This window comes from Ursus americanus, chromosome 21 (genome assembly GCF_024610735.1).
Source record: "Ursus americanus isolate L20-20 chromosome 21, mUrsAme1.1.p, whole genome shotgun sequence".
NCBI classification, from domain to species: Eukaryota; Metazoa; Chordata; class Mammalia; order Carnivora; family Ursidae; genus Ursus; species Ursus americanus.
The window spans coordinates 50401815-50422369 of record NC_142147.1 but is presented as its reverse complement, the minus strand read 5'-3'; the positions used below and the strand labels follow the sequence as shown (position 1 = coordinate 50422369).

Sequence of the window (20555 nt, the reverse complement as noted above, 5' to 3'; positions counted from 1 at the left end):
TGTGTGTTGGCGTACACATGAGGACTTTGGACTTCATGGAAACTCCTGAGAGTAAAATGTGATATTCAAATGTGTATTTTAAGATCCGTGTAGCCACGGTGCGGGGACTGGATTCGATCGCAGCAATAGTGGGAGCAGGGGGACCAGCCAGAAGGCTCTCCCAGCAATCCTGAGATGGCTTGAGAGTGGATAGGAGACAGGAAGGACAGGTGGACAGATTTGGAAATGTCTGGACCTGTCTTGGTGATTAGTTGTGTTCATTAGCTGGGGGCAAGATAATATACAGTGAAGAGGCCCTGGGACTGAATCCCTGAAACTCCTAACATTTCAAAGTTAGGAAGAAGATAAAGAATGGCAGGAAAGTAGGAGGAAAACCAGGTGGGAGGAACCGTTAAGAATGCTTTTTAAAAAGAAATGGGCAGTAGGATCAGATATACTCTAGAGAGGCCAAAGAAATGTAGGAAACGTGGACAAGACTGTGGAAAATCTGACTGCTGCCCACCACACCATTAGCTGGAAGGGGAAATGGAATCCTGAAAAGGACTTTTGCCAAGTGAGAGGAATAGAGCAGGTATGTCTATCCCTCTCCTTTATAGTATTTCTTTTTCTCTCATTTTAATAACAACACTAACAAATGTTCACAGTGAAAACAAAATCAAAGAACACAGAAGGGCTAATATTGAAAAGCACCAGCTCCTGTCCTAACTCTCCCTGCTGCAAGAGGCAACAATTTACAGATGTTTTGCTTGTGTACCTAAGTAACCCGCTATTTCTCAATTTATCAATTTTAGGTATTAGTAATATATTACATATTGATTTTCTGCTCTTACAAACTTTCTGCTCTCTTCCCATGGTAGTTTTACGCTACCAGTTTTTAGGGCAATCAATAAAGGGCTCACATTATGTCTAAGTACTGACTGTTTAGTACTAGAGAGCCCAAGCAGTGTTCTGTGATTACATTTCCTTTCCTCAACAGTTTTCCTGCAACTTCAATCTGCTTTTCTTTCACGACATTCTCAATTTTTCAAACTTGCCGTCACAACATATTTTACTCCATCTTTTTAAGGCAGGTTTACTGAGAAATAATCGACAAGCATCGCTGCGGAAGCTTAAGGTACGCATGCAGCACGATGGTTAACGTGCATTGTGAAATGAGAAATTCCATCAGTTCAGCGACTGAACCTTTTATGCTGAAACTCCTTGGAAGCGTGAGTCCTCTGACTCCAGCCTGGACTAGGGACTCTAGAAACTGCCATCGTGGGATTTTCCCTGCTGCTCTGAATGGGATCCAGTTTCCTCTCCTTTAAATCCCTTGTTTTGGTGCCGTTAACTTACTTAAAAGATCGTGAGGTTTCTCTTAATCTCAAGAAAGTTTCTCTCTTCCCGCCCCAGCACTTCTAATGTGTTATAACAGGAACATTTCGGGTTATGTGGTATCTGATTAACTGCAAAATGCACCTAAAATCTTAATTTGTTATTGTTCTCAGTTCTAAAGTTTAATTTTTTTTTTCTTTTAAAGATGGCGGATCTCTGTTAAAGCTCTCCATCCTTTCCTTGTTTTGTGAGCCTATAGTTATTTCACTCCCTGATAACTCCCAGCATCAGAATGCCTGGGTCTCTTGGCTACTTTTCCCTTGGTTTTCAGCAACTCTTCTTTCCAGAATGCCTGATTTTTTAGTAAATGCTGAGCATTGTGTACTAAAAAATCACAGAGGCTCTGAATTACATCTTCCCCCAAAGCGCTAAGTCCTCTCCTAGCAGGGAGGTCACCTACAAATCCTGAGAGGTCTACTTTCAGGTTTCCTCGCGCTTGGTCTGTTTCACTTGTGGCCTTACTCCAGTATGCTGGAGCTCTGGAGATCTGTCTTGCACTGACAGCAAGCAGTTTAGCAGCTGGCAAGTGCCTTGAGGGAAGACTGCACGTAGATCTGGGGGCTCAGTGCCCCATCTGAAAATTCTGCCCTCAAGTCCAAGCTATGCAGTCCGACCAGTGTGAACTCAGCCCGATGGGCTGCCGCTGAGTCAATCCCCCTCCCCACCCTTAACTGGCAAATGCCCTCGAGGAAAAAGAGAGGGTAAGTATGAAGTTCACCTGTGTGCTTTCCTTTTCTTAGGCGTCAGACACCCTCGAGTCAAGCTCCCCGGTGCCTTCTGCAAGCTGCTTTTGCACATCTTGTCTCGGCTTTATGTAACTGCCCTATGTCACGCTAGCCCAAAACACTGTTCTTCACGGCCAATTCACAGGTGCAGTATCTGAGATATCTGTAAGAACATACTAATTAGAGGCACTGAATTCTTTTATTCCCTAAATTCTTCCAAGACAGTTTTTCCATTCAGCTTCTGGTCTCCGGCAGGATTTGCTCCATTGGCTGTCATCCTTGTATGCTTATGTAAAATGAGGCAGTTAAAAAGCATACTCCTTGGGTCAGATCTAACGGACAGGCCACCTCTGGGTTATCAGGCCAACTTTACCTTTAGACTGAGAAACTCCTCACACAAAAATAGGTCCTGTGTTTGCCTACGCAGAAAATGCCTGGCTCCTAGGCATCCATCCCGAGGGCTGAAACGGTTGTCAGACATTCCTGGCAGAGATTTTGAAGTCCGCTGAGCTTGTTGTACCTGCAGCTGTGGTCTCGAGCCCCTATGGGCTTCTGCGAGGCTGACTGGCTTCCTTCTCAACGGTCACCAGACTGAAGTGTCCTCACCATCACCTTAGTAATCTCCTGTCCGGAAATGGCTGGAATCTCAACTGCTGATGGAACCTCTGCGGGGTTTCCTGTTAATCCTCCACTGTCGCTGGCAGGCATGAAGTAAAAATACTCGCGGTGAACTTGCGGGCATGAACCGAAGGCCCTTTGCCCTCCCAGCCCCGTGCAGCTGCTCTGCAGCACCGCATCTCATCCCTCTGCAGCCTTTCCCTGCTCTCCAACTCAGACCACAGCTTCCCTTTCACACAAACCTGCAGCAATTTAGTGTCTAGAGCCCCATCCGACCACCGAGGCAAGGGTAGGGACAGCCCCAAAGGGAATGTGTGAAAGACAAAAAAAAAAAAAAAGAAGAAAATCACAAAGGGATGAAAGACCGTAAAGGAGGGAACCCTTACAGAGCACCTCCTTCTTCCATTTTAAGCAGGTCTGGTGTCATGTGGGCAGCCCCAGGCTTAGGTCATAAAGCCCAAGTCCTTGGCAGGCCCTGGGACTCAAGCCAAAGTAGGGCTATCAACAGTCAGGTGATGACCTTCATGGGAAGGCATGAAGAGCAGTGAAGAAGAAACAAAAGTGCTCATTATCAACAGGAAATTAATTTTATTTTTAAATCTGAGGGGCCAGAACAAATGAGACTCCTACCCTTGGCTGGCAAACTTAGGTGGTGGCCAAGAAGGTCAGGGAAGAGGACGACAGCAGAGGGGTGGGTAGGAACACGTCCAAACAAAACAGGGGGGAGGCCCTCTTCATTCTGGTGCGGCCTCCATCAAATACCCGTTCTCCGGAGCCAGATACCCATCACCTCCCTCAGACTCCATGTACATGTCTCGGCTTTCATTGCCCAGACCCTCCAGCCCGTTGTCCTGGCCGCCACCACCCCCACCTCGGGCCTCATCCCTGCCCCGTTCGCCACCCCGCTCCCCCCGCTTGTGCTCGCGATCCCGGTCTCGGTCACGGTCCCGACGCCGCTCCCGCTCGCTCCGGTGGCTCCGACGTCGTTCCCGGTCTCGATCCCGGCCCTTCTCCTCTGGACCATCAGGACCATCAGGACCCAGCTCCCCAGGAGGCCCATCATCAGGAGGCGCGTCACCAGCCTCAGAGGGCTCTGCCATGTCGCCACCACCTCCGCCACCACGCAGCTCCTCCTTGCGCTCCCGCTCCCGGCGTGCCCGCTCGCGGCTCCGGCTACTTCGCCGCTTCCGTTCCCGGTCCTTGTCCTTGCTACGCTCCCTGGAGCGTCTCCGCTCCTCCTTGTCGCGACTCCGTGAGCGCCGCCGCCGGTCCCGAGAGCGGGAGCGTCGCCGTTCTCGTTCCTTGTCTCGCTCGCGGCTTCGTTCCCTGCGCTCCCGCTCGCGGTCCCGGTCCCGGTCCCTGTGGGGAAGCGGGGAGGGGCCGGGCCTGGATGAGGTGGGCAGAGGTTTGCGGCAGGGCTCCCCCACGTGACCACCCCCATCCCAGGAAACCAGTTGCCCAATCTTACCTCTCATCATAGCGGGAAGTATCGTCCCGGCCAGAATGCCGGATGTTCACGTCAGCCCCGCCTCTTCTGGTCCCACCTAGGCCACCTCCTGGGGTGGGAGTGGGGGAGAGAGGATCAGTCTGGGCAGGGCGCTTAGGGAAGGGAAATGAGGGGCACCAAAGAGCAAAGGGAAGGACTGCAACCACGTTTAACAGGACAGCCATGCTTTACAGAGATGGGAGCTCTTTCTCAAAGTGCCAGCTGGGAAACACCTGCACTCAGACTCCAAAGCACATTCCCCTCACAGGCAGGTACCACCAAGCCTCGCAAACCCTTCCCACTCAGTGTCCTCCTCCTCACACGAACCAAAGCCAGTGACTTTTTTTTTCTTAATATTTTTAAGATTTTATTTGAAACACAGCATAAGGCGGGGAAGGGTGTGCAGAAGGGTGGAAGATGGGGAGAAGCTGACTCCCCGCTGAGCAGGGAGCCCGGAATGGGGCTCCACCCCAGGACACTAAGAATTATGACCTTAGCTGAAGGCACTTCACCAACTGAGCCACCCAGGCGCTCCAAGCCAGTGACCTTTCTAACTGATCTGCCTCAAAGCTTCCAATGGCTTCCCACTGTCCACTTTTCAAACCAGGGGCTCCTGGTTCTTTACGTTCTGGGCGGTTCTTGATCCCCTTATACTCTCCATCTCCTTTCTGCCCCAGTTTGGGTTCATCTCTTTCCCTAGAATCTTATCTTCCCTCTGAACTTATTCACCTGTTACAGGTTAGCCCGAACATCACTTGCTCAGAAAGCCTTCCCTGACCTACCAGATTAAGCTGTTCTTCACTATATACTCACAGACCATATACGTTTCCTTCCTGAAACTTGCGGGGAGCTTCACATTTAATACATCTGTGAGCTGAGGAATGCTTGCCTTTCCCGGCAGACTATTACGCACCACACAAGTTGGGACTGTGTCTGGTTTTGCTCGTTGTCACCAGCACGTGTGGTACAGCACCCACAATATGAAAGTCTATGTACTGTAGTCAGATGACTGACTGAACAACTTTAAGTAGCAATAGAGAGCTCCTTCTGCAGATGAGAAAACAAAGACAGTCACTTGCCCACGGGGACTTGGCAACGAAGGTGCAGAACTGGGCTAGGGCTCCCAGCCAACTCCAGAACTTGCCCTTTCATGCACCCTTCTGCACCACCCGGACTAGAAGAGAGCTTCAGTGAGGCAGGCCCGAGTTCCGTATAAGGAAATGACTTTTAGCAGTGCCGGTGAAAAAGGAGAAAGGCCACTTGGAGAGCAAACATTCTACCCGGGACGGGCAACCACCACGCATCTGGAACATCACAGGCATAGCACAGAACAGACTACCGTCTTCCGTTCTCAGGTCATGCTCCAGCTATGGATCCCATCATCAATTTGATGGCTTGCAACCCATATATTAAAATACAAAATAAAACAACAGAATATAAAATACTAGTACTACCCGTAGAAAAGATAATTACTGTTCATAAAGCTTTTGTTTTGGGTGATATTTTTCCAAAGATATATACTGGGTCAGATGTACTGGGATTGCTATCACAAAGTTTGAATGCCAACTGAACTAGAAGATTCTGGGATTCCAGCACTCTACAGCAGAAAAGAGCAGACTGTGAAACACTCACTGCACCCTAGAGAAATGAAGGAAAGACAAGAACCTATCTACTGTTCCGAGACTCAGCAGGTGAGAGTATGGTCTAGGCCGCAGAGGCCAGTCCAGGGTGGGAACAGTGCAGGCAGGGGAGTAAAAGCAGGTAGTACCGCACCTGCCTGAGGTGTCGGCCCGGGGAGGACCATCTCTCTTGGAGAGCGGTCACTCACCCTCGCAGGAGTAGGTCCTTCACATGCGTGTTTGGATGGCAGGACCACAGCCCCAGGTCCAGGCCCAACGCCGAGCCACTTAGCTCCAAGCACCCCAAAGCATAGAGACTCAACTAGGACTAGGTGTAAGAGCAGAGCAGGCACGGGGTCCGTGCAGGGAAACACAGAAGAGACCGGTTTGCAAAGACAGCAGGCAGGGTGGAAGCAAGCTGCTGTGACGCCAGAGGTGGCTCTTGACAGCTTTAAGGTCTGGCTACCAGGTCCTCTGGAGGCCCACTGGGATCACACACCTCTGGGCTCCAAAGGACCCCCAGAATGCTCTACCAACAGGCTCCTTTATGCTTTAAAAAGCTCAAACGTATTTCTGATACTTGCAACCAAACTGACCTTGACCGACACAGTGAATAACAATCAGAGACAAACAGAGGCTGTCTAGTCTTGCTCTTGACTAAAAAACGTGGTACACAGCTGGTAATCAATGAATAAACAAACGGGCAAGAGCAAAGAATACGTGGATGAGAGAGTGACATTTACAAGCCCTACCACATGCCACTTGCCAAGCTGGGCATCTGGTATGCTGAGCTCAGTGAACTCTGAGGTTATCCCCACTTTCCAGGATAAAGGAAAATGAGGCAGAAAGAGGGGAAAGCCACCAGCTAGTAAGTACACAAGCCGGCATATGATCCGAGACTCGCCTCTCCAGGCCAGAGCTCCCGCTCCTAATCAGTAACCCAGAATGAGAAGACAGCCACCAGGAACGATGATGGTGACTAAAGGAGCTGAAGGAGGAAGGGAGGATGTGATGAGCAGCCAGGCAAGCAGAAAGAGGAAGGGAACACAGAAAGCAGCAGAGGACACAGAAGGGAGTCAGGCCCACCAGGGTCCAGCCGGGACAGGAAGTGCTCACCTAGCCGCCGGGGCCGCCAGCCCTTCACAGTTCGGCCCCTCTCCACGTCCACAAGGACTCTTCTGCCATCAATCTTCTTGCCGTCTGCGTGCTTGTAAGCGGCTGCAACAGATGTGGGGAGGGGGGAGGGGGAGGAGTCCCCAGAGGGTCCTCTAGTCAGGACAGGGCCCAGCTCTGCGGCATCCCCACCCCCGCATCCCCATCAACACACTCTGTGCGCACGCGCACACTCACGCACACGCCCACCAGACAGCCAGGCAACTGACAGCCAGACCAACCCTCTCCCAAACCAGGAGGGGCCTGCTCCATCTCGGCACCTGTTTATCACCCCCCAATCACTATTGGGGGGGAGCAAGACCCCCCCCCGACCACCATGCCCCTGGGCTCCCAGGCCCTTCCTACTCCCATTCGACAGAGCAGCCCCCTCCCGCCCAGGCGGCCAAAGTCGCTGCAAAGAAACTGGAGGTTAACTTAAGGCCGGACTCTGCTGCGGGGGAGGGCTCCTCCACAACCCCAGGCATGCACCCTAAAACGTCATGCTGGGGAGGAGGCCCAGCTGGGCCGCTCTGCACCCCAGTGCACACCGGTTTTCCTTTTCGTTTTTTGAGTTTTTTGGGGGTGGGGGCGGAGGTGAGCGTGGGGGGAACAGACATCAGAACAGAAAATGAACCAGGAAAGGTGGGAGAATTCTTTAGGAGATGGCAGGGAGCGGAAGGGTGGGTTATGGTGCTCCCAGGGGGCCTGGCGGGGCCCCCTACAGCAGCTGGGGGAGAGGGCAAGTGGGGGGAGGCAACGGGAGGCGTGCGGTGCTACTGACAATTCCTGCCTTACCTGAGCCGACTGACTGCCACCCAATCCCAGCCCCCATTCCATCTCTCCCTCCACACCCCCAGCTCAACACACGCTGGGAGGCCAACCCCAGCCGGAGCCTCTCGGGAAGGGTGAGGAGTAGAGGGGGAGATTCGGGGAGAGGCATGTTCCTGCTCTTGGGCAGGGCACAGCGATGGGCAGGCCCGATCCCCGGGCCTGTCTCACACGGGGCGTCGGGAAGGCCAAAAAAGCCCGTTTCCCACCCCCAGCCCTGGCCTAGGGGGTTGTCCTCAACCAACCACAATACCCTGCCCCGCCCCAGCCCTCTCCCCCCCAAATAACAACCAGAGGAAGAGAAAAAGGTGCCATTTACCGATGCCGGCCTTGCGGGTGTCCAAACCGAGCGGGATGGGGGGGGCTCGGCAACTCCTGGGGGCCTGGCGAGGAGGCGGGCTTCCCGGGGGGGGACACGGGACCGCTTACCTGGAGCCCCCAAGCTTACCTGAGCACGCGCACAGACCCCACACCCACCACCATGGGGTCAGCTAAAGCTACAGGGAAGGGAAGTGGGGGGTTCTAGGGAGCCACAGAGAGGGAGAGGAACCACATCTCCTGCACCACCTGGAGACAGGCAGAGGAAGTGGTGGACCCCAAAAAAACCTCATGGAGGCCTTGAAAGGGGGAAGACAAGGATTAACATCAAGTCTAGGAGCTGGTAAAGCCCTGGGACTCGCTTGTTGAATTTAAAAAGAAGGCTGGGGAGGCCTTAGCGAACCTGTCCACCCTCACCTTTCCCAGTAAAGTCCACACTGAACTAGGCACACGCCCCACCCCCTCGCAGCACATAGAAGGACTTTTCCACCTCGAACTCCACACTCCCTCCCACCACCTGCCACTCAAAGGCTGGCACACAAGGGGACAGCCTGGGGGGTCCAGGAGATGGAGTGCTGCCCGTGATTTGAGGAGGAGGGGCCATTTGGCCCCCGAACCCAAAGGAGGGTAGTGGGGGAAAGGGATTTAAGGACCGGGAACACAGTCAAGCAAAGGAACCCTGCTCTGGTTCAGTGTCCCAAACCCCAGAAGAGGCCCAACCCAGGAGTACCAACAAAGAAACCATGTGACATGTGTACTTCTAGGCTTCTCTTTCTCTCCCTCTCTTAGGTCTCTAGACAGTGGAAGGGTCTTAAGTAAGATCTACAACACCTTCAGCTGCTTGCAGCCTGTCGCTCGATCCCTCCCACACCCCAAACCCCAATTCCATGCACTCTGCAGAGTCGCTGGGCACCACAGCCCTTTGGTAGGCCTCAACCATGGTAAGGCAGACAGAAAAGGGGCACAGCACCCTGAGTCTAGCAACCAGAAAGATTCTCCAGGGCCACCACAGTGACAGCCCCACAGAAGCACGGGGCCCGGGAGCAAAGGGTTGAAGGGTTCCACACGGAGCCCTCGCCCTAGTGCGTCCTGTCTTCAGTATTCCCGTAACCTTGCCGCTGATGTCATGAAGCCAGGTAAGTCAGGGGTTGGGTGGAGCCCAACTGGAGAGGCCGGCTGCCTTTCCCATCAGGGTTCATCCTTCCCTTCCTGGGATCAGCCAGATTATCAGAGAGCATATACGGATTGGGGGAAGGGGTGGTAGGAGGGACAAAGGGCACCCAAACAAGGAAAGGGTTCTGGGTGCGGGGAGGCTGAGGGGGCAACTGGGGATGGGAGGAGGGATGCCTCACTGCTCCTGAGCTGCCTGGCTAAGCTGGGCTGGTGTGCGGTGCTGAGTGATCTTACCCATGATACAAACCCTTATACCAACCATACACTGAGGTGTTGTAAGGGGAGCGTAAGCATCAGCTGCAAGCCAGCTGCGTGGTGGCTGCAGTGACAATAAGAACAGTCAATTAATACGGCGGCCCCTGGACACGCCGCAGCCCTGCCCGCCCCCACCCACCCATCCCTGCCCATGTGGACGCCGCCGCAGCCTCAAAGGGGGCTTTGGAGATGTGGGGGCAGGCGCTAAACACGCCTACCAACCCACTGCCCGCTGAGGAACAGGGTGGGGGGCCAGGGGTGGGGAGGTGGAGGGTCGGGTGGCCCAGCCCCAGCTCTGCTGGGGGGGAAGAGAGGGCAGGTTCAAAGGCCAGTCCTCATTCCAACCTGGCCGCCCCCAATACTGGTGGGGGGGAATGGGGAGAGGCTCCCCGAACATCCGACCCCTCCCCCCCACCTCCAGCTGGCCCCAGCCCCGACCCAGTTCCCTCCTTGCCCCTGAGGTTCAACGTGTGACACTTACCTCCCCAGGTTCACACACACACACACGTTGTGGGGGATTTTGGTTTTTGTTTTTTAAAAAACACGTATATAAAAAAAAAAAAGATATATCAGAAACAGAGGGAGGAGGAGAAAAGACATCGCTAATGTCAGGTTTGGCAGGGTGGGAGGTGGGGACAGACGACGGGAAGGGGCTGGGCAGCAGAGAAGAGAGAGGGTCAGAGGGCAGGGCTCAGGCCGGAGGTACTCACAATGCATGTCTCGCTCATGTTCGTACTCGATGAAGGCATAGCCGCGGGGCTTTCCTGACCGCTTACTGTACACCATGTGTATCTGGGGGGCAAGAAGGGGGGCACAGGCAGAGATTGGTTCTCAAAGAAATCCCACCCATTCAAACGCAGATGCCTTGGACCCTCTCCCTGTCCTCAAGAGCCCAGAGTGACTAAGGCTCGGATAGTGCTGGGCTCAGCAGTGACTGCGCACAATGACCTCCAGCCCTCACCACTGCCCAGAGAACTTAAGTGACTTTTCAACGGATTCAAGACATGTCAGTTCAACATAAAGCTTTGCCCTAAAACAGGAGTCAACACACACATTTGCACTTTTTCTCTAAAGGACCAGACAGCAGATACTTCCAGCTCTGAGGGCCTCAGTCTGTCAACTACCCAAGTGTCTTACAGGAACAGCAGCCAGAGGACAGTGAGCAAGTGGGCTTGGCTGGTTACCAAATAAGCCCTTATTTACAAATAGTAAGTTTACAGTTTGCCGACTTCTTAGCTTTACTCCTGCTACCCAGATTTGGCTGTGTGTAAGCACAGGTCACGGCTTCCGAAGCCTCAAGATAACGGGATGCAGCCTTGGGGCTGGGAGCCAGCCTTCTCCCTCCCCCCGCCCCGTTCCAATTCCAGTAGCCGAGGCCCCAGTTCACTCACTCTTTTGATGGGTCCGTACACCTCAAACTCTCTCCGGAGCTTGGATTCTGTCGTGTCATAGTTCTACCAGGAGACAGATACACAAAGTTAAGTGGGAGAAGTGAGCCATCCCAAAGCCCTCAGAACATTCCAGGACTTAGCCTGTTGTCCTTTGTCCCACACATAAGCTCTCAGCAGCCCAGGGTTCTAGGCTCCTCTGGGGCTCCAGGGGCGGGGAGCTGGGGACTCACCACTCTAGCCACAAAGAGAGTCTTGAAGGCATCACCCTGAGCATTGGGATCATTGTGAGGGTCCCCTGTGCAGGAAGAACACAATGTGTAAGTACAAGGCATCAACAGGCTTGCCATGTGAGACAGGCAGAGGCCCACGAGACAGAAGAAACCGGCGGCGACCTGGAGACCTTGGGCATGCTCCTCTCTCCAGCTTCCCTAGAACGCAGTGGTCTTTATCTGAGTAGCCAACTGAGGCTGATGGGGGAAGGGGATAGGCTGACCTCAAGCTGACTGGATGGGGCCAGCCTAAATGCCATTTCAGCCCTACACACGCGAAGACTCCAGTCCCTTCCTGGGGAAGACGAGGTGTCTCTGAGGCGGTGCCATCACTCCAGGTGTCAGTTCCTCCCTCACCTGTGCGGCCGCAATGCCACCCGACGGCAACGCCTGCAACTACAGCCCCAGGGAAACCTTCCATCAAAGCTGGGAGAGAGGCCAGGAGAGCAGGAGCCTTGCTTTCTTCCCGATGCACTATGGCCTGTGCCTCAGGGAGAAAGCCAGGCCACAAGATGCGGATCAGATTCTTACTCCCACAAGGCCACTGAGGAATAACCATCTCTACAGACGGGAACCAAAATCTATTACAGAACTCTTTCCAGGGGCACCTGGGTGGCGCAGTCGTTAAGCGTCTGCCTTTGGCTCAGGGCGTGATCCCCGTGTTCTGGAATCGAGCCCCACATCAGGCTCCTCCGCTATGAGCCTGCTTCTTCCTCTCCCACTCCCCTGCTGCGTTCCCTCTCTCACTGGCTGTCTCTCTGTCAAATAAATAAAATCTTTAAAAAAAAAAAAAAAAAAAGAACTCTTTCCAGAGGTGATTCCGATGGCTCAGGCCTGGGAAGAAGTCCTTTTCAGACTATGGTGACCCAACCCCACACAATGGCCCTCGACTCCCACCAGGGCCCCAGAAGCGACCTGCACAGTGCCCAGCGGAGGCGGTTTTTCCATGACACAGGGCCACCCTTAGAATGACCTGCCACATTGTGCGGGAATATGAGAAAAGGAACATTAATAATTGACTGCACATATAATTAGGCCCCGACACTGTGCTGGATGCTGAGGAGTAATCATTTTGCAAATGGAAACAAAACCAACCCCTGAAGCACGGAAGAGGAAGAAGTGTCAGAGCAGCAAAGAGGCCAAGCCCAGTTTTACACCCCAGCCCGACCTCACAGGCCGGGGTTCTAACTCCCAGGCTCCATGCTGAATGTCTAGGCACTAGCTTCTCAGGAAGATAGTCTAGGTGTTGTAGGAAGCCAGAGAAATAAAGTTCCAGATCTGTTTCCGGTGAGAGGGCTACACTGCAAACATAAATCAAGTGCAAGCTGACTTGAGAGAATTTACTACAACTCAGTGGACTGAGCCCATTTAAAGGAACTACCTGGAAACTAATGGCAGCCTTTGAAGACAACCCCATCTTTGAGCCTGCCCCCTTCAGTTGCTCACCCTACCTCGTCCCTCTGCGCTGTCATTTTCTGTGCCCTGGTCTCTCAAACTGCACCAGGCCGCTCTCATCCATTCATCTAACGGGTACCTGTGAAGTACTAGCAAGTGCCTGGAGCTGTCATTAAGGTGTCGGGGATTCAAAATGAACCAGACAGGGGCGCCTGGGTGGCAAAGCGGTTAAAGCGTCTGCCTTGGGTTCAGGGCGTGATCCCGGCGTTATGGGATCGAGCCCCACATCAGGCTCCTCCGCTGGGAGCCTGCTTCTTCCTCTCCCACTCCCCCTGCTTGTGTTCCCTCTCTCGCTGGCTGTCTCTATCTCTGTCAGATAAATAAATAAAATCTTAAAAAAAAAAAAAAAAAAAAAAACAAAATGAACCAGACAAAAAAGATCCCTGACCTGCTGGAGATCAGACACAAATGCAGGGAGGCAGACCATAAACAAAATAAGGAAACCACCCAATTCTATCAGTGACAGAGCCAGGCAGAAGAGATGTAAGGGGAAGGTCAGGAAAGGCCTCACTGGGATGAGGACATCTGACTGAAGACCCGGAAGTCTCACAGCAGCAACAGGAAATGCATCTGCCAAGAGCAGGCAGTAGGTGGTCGAACAAGTGCAGCAGGAATGCAGCAGTGGGACCACCGATGGCTGCCTGGGGAGTGCACTTCCTGGCGCGCAGCGTGGAAGTGCCAGCAGCACCGTGGGTACACGGCGGCGGCAGGCTCTGTGGTTCCCGCTTACCCAAGGGGCCCACGAATGTGACTAAAGGTCAAAGTGCAGCCGAGCCAACAGTACCCCTGTACCAGAAAAAAGACCCCTCAGCACAATGACGGTGGCAAAGAACTAAAGTTGGTCAGCAGTTCACCAGTCCGCGCACATGCGCACACATACCCACGGCACTTCTTTGTGCTGGCCACTTTGCCTTTGGGAAATCCTTGGCTAAAGGGATTATCTAGGTAGCGACCCAGAGCAGGGGCTCAAAGAACTGTTCTGTGCGGTGGGGAAACCTCATGAGACTTTTGGATGGTGGGGAAAGCATCTCGGAACTCTCTCTCTCTCGGTAAGCATATTAGGCCTCAACGAGCCTCGATTTTCCTTGTCTTAAAAATACGAGTAATAACCCCGGCCACGCTTGGAAGCTGTGAGAAATCAATAGTATAAAGTACACCAACTGCTTTGGAAGGGATGAGGTCCCCTCAAAGGGTAGCTGTTAACTGGGACAAGGCACAGCAAGCTTCTGTAGTGGGGATAGAGGCTCTCGGGGGCATAAAAACCCTCATATACTTGATCCATTCTTTTTTCTTTTCAATTATGCAGAAGTCCAAACACGTAGGGAAGCAGAAAACAATATAATGAAGCTCTAGGAGCCAGCTTCAATTACCAACGCTTGGCCACATTCGTTTCATCTCTACCCCCATCCCACCAAAGTATTTTAGATCAAACCCCAGATATACCATTTCTACCTCTGACAGACTTTTTAAGAACCCAGAACCACCATACTGACATTGCACCTTAACACGTTATGTCAGTTCCTTAACTGGAGACCCAGTGTTCAAATGCCCATTATTTCAAAACCGGATGTTTATAGTTAGCTCATTTAAATCCAGATCCAAACAAGCTCCACGCATGTCACGTGCCTAACAGAGCTTCTGATTCTTTCGTCCACAGGGTCCGCTCTCTGCCCCTTTTCCTTGTCATTTACTGGTTAAAGAAACTGGGTTACAAGTTTGTTGTATACAACTTCACACGTTCTGGATTTGGCTGACTGCACCTTCGTGGTGTCGTTTAACACATCAAGACCCCTTCTTAAAGGGGGGAAGATAACTTCCAAGGGGACAAGTGATTAACCCAAGGCCACCTGGCTGCAAGTGGCAGAATCGGGGTTAAAGCGCACATGGGTCAGAGCGCAAGGCCTGTGCCCTAGCAACGGACTGGAAAGACTCCCCAGACTAACTGCGGCCAACAACTGTGTGCGCCAGGCCCTACAGGGGAGGCGCCGTCACAGCGAGCAAATCCCATCGAAACCCTGCTCTCTCAGTGCAACCGCGAACCTCCAGTGGAGAGAGAGATTCTCTTCAAATCCCCCATGCAGACTGAAGTGACCACCCTGCGGCGGGACTCGGGGCTTTCAGCACACAATGTGATGCAACATGAGCAAGGAAGGCATGGAAGGCTTGAGAAGCGAGGCCAAATGGGGACACGAAGAGCTGCTACACATAAACGAAGATGTCATCACAGACTGGGGGAACCACCTGGGCAAAAGCCCAATGACAAGACACCATCCAGCAAGAATGAGCCATAAGAAGAGGCAGCTGTGGCTGGAGTGGGAGGGGAGCATGGTGCCCAGTGTGTCTGGAACAGTGTGCAAGAAAGAGACTTCGGTCTTATGCCGAGGGCAAAAGAAAGCTGTTAGAAAAAGGTGGAGTCGTATTTAAAAAAGACCCAAAGAACTTGGTGGAGACAGAGATGTAGATAAACCAGTTAGACTGTGTGTGGGCAGGAAGGAACCTAAGTGGTGGTGGACACGGAGAAAAGGCTCAGATTTGGGACAGAGAGTAACAGGGACAGGCCATGGGGACAGGTTGGGGAAAGGAGGAAAAAAACTGTTAAAAGCAAACTGGGTGGCCCACGATAGAGATCGTGATTTGCAAAGTTGCATGGCTACGTTCCACTGAAGAAAACATCCAAGGAGACCAGGTTGGTGGGAGGAGAAAATTCTTAATGTGGTTTGGACATTGAGTCTGAGATACTTTGGAGGCATCTGAGAATAGACAAGGAAGCAATTGCGGTGAGTCAGTGCTCAGAGAGCTCTCAGCTAGATATCCAGGTCTTTACCTGTTAGGCGTCTGGGGGCACCTGGGTGGCCAGCTGGTTAGGCGTCTGACTCTTGGTTTTGGGTCAGGTCATGATCTCGGAGTCATGAGATCGAGCCCTGTGTCAGGTTCCATGATCAGCTGGATTCTGCATGGGATTCTCTCCCTCTACCCCTACCCCCAGTTCACACCCGCTCTCTCGCTCTCAAAAATTAAGTAAATAAAATATTAAAAAAAAAAAAGTGGGGCACCTGGGTGGCTCAGGCGGTAAGCATCTGCCTTCGACTCAGGTCATGATCCCAGAGTGGGGATCAAGCCCTGCATCGGGCTGCTTGCTCAGCAGGGAGCCTGCTTCTCCCTCTGCCTGCCTCTCCCCCTGCTTGTGTGTGCGCACCGCCCTCCCCCGACATATGAATGAATAAAATTGGAAAAAAAAAAAAGTTAGGCATCTGCATAATTGCCTTGAGGAAACATGCCACTCCAAGAAATAAGGTCCAAAGAGACATGATTCACCAGCCTCACAAGATGCAGAAAAAAAGCCCAAGTCTTCTGACTATAAAGCCCTTGCTCTAACAAGAAAGGATCATCTGAGATTGATGTGACCCTCTTGTGAAGTCTGGTTAATGGTTATAATGTATCTGGTCCTGTGCTCCAATTCCTCCTGTACCTGCAAGGGATGGAAAAGTCCTAGCACGAGGGTCAAGGAGCAAAAGTGGAGCCATAACTGCCTCACTGCTTCAGCCCATGACACCGAAGTGGGTTGTAGTAGCCCCTCTGAGTGCGCTCCCCTGTAGGACTTTTAGCCCAAGGTCCCAAGGCTCCCTTCCCGCCAACCCAGACCCCATGCTGTACTCCTTAAACGCCTAAACCAAACAGTGTTTGGCCCATTTTGTAAGCTAAAAAAGTGAACCATCCCATCTTCCCAAATTAGAGTCCTGGGGTGGATCAGTAGGAAACAAACGCAAGAGGGTTTGAAAATATGGGAGAGGAAGAGAAACTTACACATTTTTAGCTCTGTTTCCACTTCCTGCTGTCGCCGCTCAATCTTTTCTCGTCTCTGTCAGGAGAAAGGTGGACAACTGAATGCAGACAGAAGTGCCCTGATGTCAGGGAACATCCTGGAGAAAGTGGCAAAAAAGATGTGGGGCCAACAGGCAAAAATAACATACCTTTCTTTCCATGCGTTCCTCCCGAGTTTCTGCTCGAGTTGGGGGAGGGGCATCTCGAGGGTCCTGGGAACAAGGAGAGGTGACAGGGTGGGAGGAACAGGGGGTTGCAAGGGACACCCATCTGGAAAACAATAAGCACCCAGCCACTCACCTCTCCCCACTCAATCACACAAGCAAGCATGGGACAGTTCCCAGGCCAATGGAGCTGGGGGAGAGGCAAAGATCAAAAACACGGTCTGTGGACCAGTGCTATCCACAAACCGTTGCTGGTCTGTCACAAGAGAAGTACAGAGATCAGAAGAATTCAGAAACTTCTACAGCAACCAGATAAAGCAGCTTTATGCCCACTGAACTTAATAAAAATTTCATCTTTTATTCTGTAGTCTTTCTTTAAAGATACAAGAAAAATCAAAATCATTCCTTTGTATTTATCAACATCACTCCGCAAAAGATTCATCCTTCATCACAGACAGAGATCGGGACCAGGGCTGAAGCAAAAGAAGCTGACATTCGAGTACAGAAGCAATAACTGGACACCTTCTGAGGGCCAGGATAGTTCTCGAAGGGCTCACCAACCACTCATTAAACTGTAACTGCCACATGACTCGCATCATCAAGGGTGCCACGGGCCTGTAGCCATTAAATTAGTTTAATTAGCTAATAACATTTCCCCAGGAGCGGTTCACCAAGGGTGGCAAATCCTCCTGAGGAACCAGTCTTCTGTTCTCTCTCCACTACCTTCTGCTCTGCAGCTTCCTCCACCTTCAGCTGCCCTTTCTCACTTGACACCATAACTGGCCTCTTCTGACTTCTGGCTGCGTGCCAGCACTTCTCAGGTGTGCTCTGATGCACCTCTGATGTTGTTTCCCCCAGTTTACAAATGAAAGATGGAGGCCCAGAAGCCCAGCCCAAGTCACGTATCTGTGTTTACCCTGCAGTTGTAGAGCTGAAATCCTCAAGCCCATATGAACATCACCCTATTAATAACAAAACTAATGAGCATGGTAACATTGATGACTGCTGACTACTTGGTGCCAAGCCCTGTACCAAGTCTTGCAGTTAATTCCCTGCCAATATTATGAGAAAAGTATTATTATCCCCTTGCTAAAAATGAAGAAATCAACTAAGAGAATACACCACTTGCCCAAGGTCACACAGCTGATAAATCGTGTGGGCCAAGAACTGCCTGACTCCAGAGCCTGAATCCTTAACTACTAGTTACTGAATTTTCAAACAAACAAACAGCCACCCCACAAAGGATGCATTATCAACCCCATTTAAGACAGAGGATCAGAAAGAGTGAGTCTCCTGCCTATATCGCACTGCTAGAAAATGGCCAGAAACGGTACTCCCAAATCTAGCTCTCCGGCCCCCCAGGACCCAAACCATTCCAAGTCTGCTCAGTGAACTCACCTCAAACTCTCTGATGTAAGGCGCAATCCCACAGTAAGGTTGATTGTGGTGTTTTTCATGTGGCAGTTTCTCCAAGGGTGGCAGGTATGGGATAGGGTCACGGGGAGCAAAGAGGGCCAGAAGGTTGGGCGGCAGGAACTGGGTCATCTTGCCAAGTCTGAGAGCAGAAGCAGGACAGCATTATGTTAGGGTGACCGGGTAGAGATGAATCCCCCTATAATCCCCTGACTCCCAAGAAAAGAGAGAACGAGGGACAAGGCCTCAGTATGAAAAAAAGGTTCTGTAAGAACACGGCAGTGATCCTACGGCTTAAGGGAAACGCATCAGTCTGAATAAAACATCAGGTTCTTGGGGGGAGGGCTGTGTGAGCGCGGGGCAAGGCCGGTCAAGGAAACAAAGACTGAAAAAGAGTTTCTTAGTTAAGTGTGAGAGTCACGAGCAAGGAGCCGTGAGGCTGAGAGGTTCCCTGGGAGCGTCGGGGGGACTCAAGGATCCTTACGAGGGAGGTCCAAAGCAATGGCGGCTAGGGGTCCCACACCCTGGAGAACAGGTTACGGTGGCGGGAGTCGCACGAAATCTCCGATCAAGGGAAGAGGCTCAGATGCAACAAGCCCCTCGAGCCAGGGGCTTGTGGGTAATAAATAGATCCAGGCCCCCCCACAGACGAAAGGAATTGTGGGTAAGGGTCCAGGCAGCCGCGGAGGCGAGGGAGAAAAAGGCAACACGCCGCAAGGGCCTGTGGGTAAGGGACCGCGGGAGAGCTGCGGGAAGAGGGCCTAGTGCCCAGAGGACTCTGGGTAAGGGGTGCAGAAAGGTGCGGTGGCGCCGGAAGGAGGCCCGGCCGCGGGGAAAAGACTGGGGCCCACCGCAGGGGGTTGTGGGTAGCAGCTCCGCACCCGGTAAGGCCACTCGGTCACACTCACCCGCCGCGCGGCGCCCTCCTCGGCCTGGCGACGGTCCGGGGGCTCGCGGCGGCTGCGGCGGCCCCTCAGCAGTGGGGACTCCTGCTCTGGCTTCGACTCCGGCGGCGCCCGCGTCCGTCTGCCTCCGTCGCCCGCCCAGCGCGCGCACCAGGCCGCTGCTCACGAGCCCGCGCGGCCTCGGCTCGCGACAGGGGCAAGGGGTGGAACAAACCTCAAATCCCTCCGCCGTCCGCGTTGCGCACGCGCCGCGCGATTAAGCACAACCCACACACAAGGACCTGGCGCCGCCGCGGGCACTGCGCACGCGCCGGGTCACTCGCCCGCCCCCGGGCACCTTAAACTTTGCCGCGGCGGGCTGCAGGCCGTAGTGCGCACGCGGGTAGCGCACCAAGCCCTAGCCTTCTCCACCTTGCGCTCCGGGCTCCAACCGCCTCTAAGCGCGAGACTCCTCGATGCTCCGCCCCTTTCACCGACACACTTCCCGGAACTTGTACGCATGCGTGGTTGTCGCGTTTGTGAAATACCCCTCCGCCGCCTAGCAAAGAGTCCCTACGTGAATGGTGTCATTACGTCAAAGTCTGACCTGTTAAATCAATAACTGTTAATCCAGCGGCTAGTGGATGCTGGACGCTGTTAGGGCTCCGGAGATCTAGTACATGACTAAAGGCAAAGTCTTTTTCTTCTTGGAGCTTACATTGTACTGGGGGAGACGATAAGGGCATTTAAAAGGAATAAATTTCGGGGGCGCCTGGGTGGCACAGCGGTTGGGCGTCTGCCTTCGGCTCAGGGCGTGATCCTGGCGTTGTGGGATCTGGCCCCACATCAGGCTCCTCTGCTGTGAGCCTGCTTCTTCCTCTCCCACTCCCCCTGCTTGTGTTCCCTCTCTCGCTGGCTGTCTCTATCTCTGTCGAATAAATAAATAAAATCTTAAAAAAAAAAAAAGGAATAAATTTCGGAGAGTGCCTGGCAAAATAAAGAAGAATAGGGCAGGGACCTCCAGCTGACTGAGTCGGTAGAGCATGTGACTTTTAATTTCAGGGTCGTGAGTTCAAGCCCCCGGTAGGGGGTGGAGCCTACTTAAAAAAAAAAATAAGGCAGAGTAAGGGGCTTGGGCAGTGAGAGTGGGACTATTTTAGAAAGAGGATAATGGAAGGTTCGTCTGAAGAGGTGAAATCCGATCCGGATGGAAAGAAGATCTGGGCGAGTGAATAGCAAGTGCAAAGGCCCTGATTTAGGACAGATGGCAGGAATTCCAGGTTGTCGGCCATGAGATCCGAGAGCTAGCAGCCGTGTTGCCTAGGGCCCTGTAGACCTGTGAGGAGTTAAGTGTTGTATAAGTTTTTCGGATAGACTCAATGGCCTGTTTAATAATAATTATGGCAGTTATTGTTTCAACCCAACCAGGAGCCAATCAAGGTTAACACATTGCATTTATTTGCATTGATCTCTTTTAATATCGAATAGACACGCACACACACACACGTGCACACGTGCGCTGACACTTTTTGTTGTTGTTGTTGTTATGTTGGTTTTTCCCAGAGTTTGGACCAGTTTCCAGTAGAACGTCCCACATTCTGGATTTGTC

At 52.6% G+C, this 20555-nt stretch overlaps 1 protein-coding gene across 2 annotated transcripts; it reads right to left on the bottom strand.

Annotated features, from left to right (window-relative positions):
• Positions 1–3282: 3282 nt before the first annotated feature.
• On the bottom strand, positions 3283–19370 carry SNRNP70 (small nuclear ribonucleoprotein U1 subunit 70). 2 transcript variants are annotated; one of them, XM_045772185.2, is made up of 10 exons: positions 18971–19370; positions 18048–18204; positions 16635–16697; positions 16468–16522; positions 11170–11234; positions 10940–11002; positions 10259–10340; positions 6939–7040; positions 4186–4273; positions 3283–4076 (listed from the first exon to the last, which is right to left on the bottom strand). In XM_045772185.2, exons 2-10 carry the CDS (start codon positions 18192–18194, stop codon positions 3452–3454), a joined length of 1290 nt encoding a protein of 429 aa, XP_045628141.1. In that variant the 5' UTR covers positions 18195–18204; positions 18971–19370; the 3' UTR covers positions 3283–3451. The 2 variants fall into 2 exon arrangements, with proteins under 2 accessions (XP_045628141.1, XP_045628138.1); XM_045772182.2 differs by having other exon boundaries at positions 3283–4103; positions 18971–19366.
• Between the last annotated feature and the right edge of the window lie 1185 nt (positions 19371–20555).

Excerpts from the sequence above, each read along its gene's own strand:
- SNRNP70 (XM_045772182.2), bottom strand. The coding sequence starts at position 18,194 with ATGACCCAGTTCCTGCCGCCCAACCTTCTGGCCCTCTTTGCTCCCCGT. Across the intron at positions 11,235-16,467 it reads GGAAACAGAGCTAAAAATGT|GGGACCCTCACAATGATCCC; the intron begins GTAAGTTTCTCT and ends CTTCCTGCACAG. Across the intron at positions 7,041-10,258 it reads ACATGAGCGAGACATGCATT|CCGCTTACAAGCACGCAGAC; the intron begins GTGAGTACCTCC and ends CATCTGTTGCAG.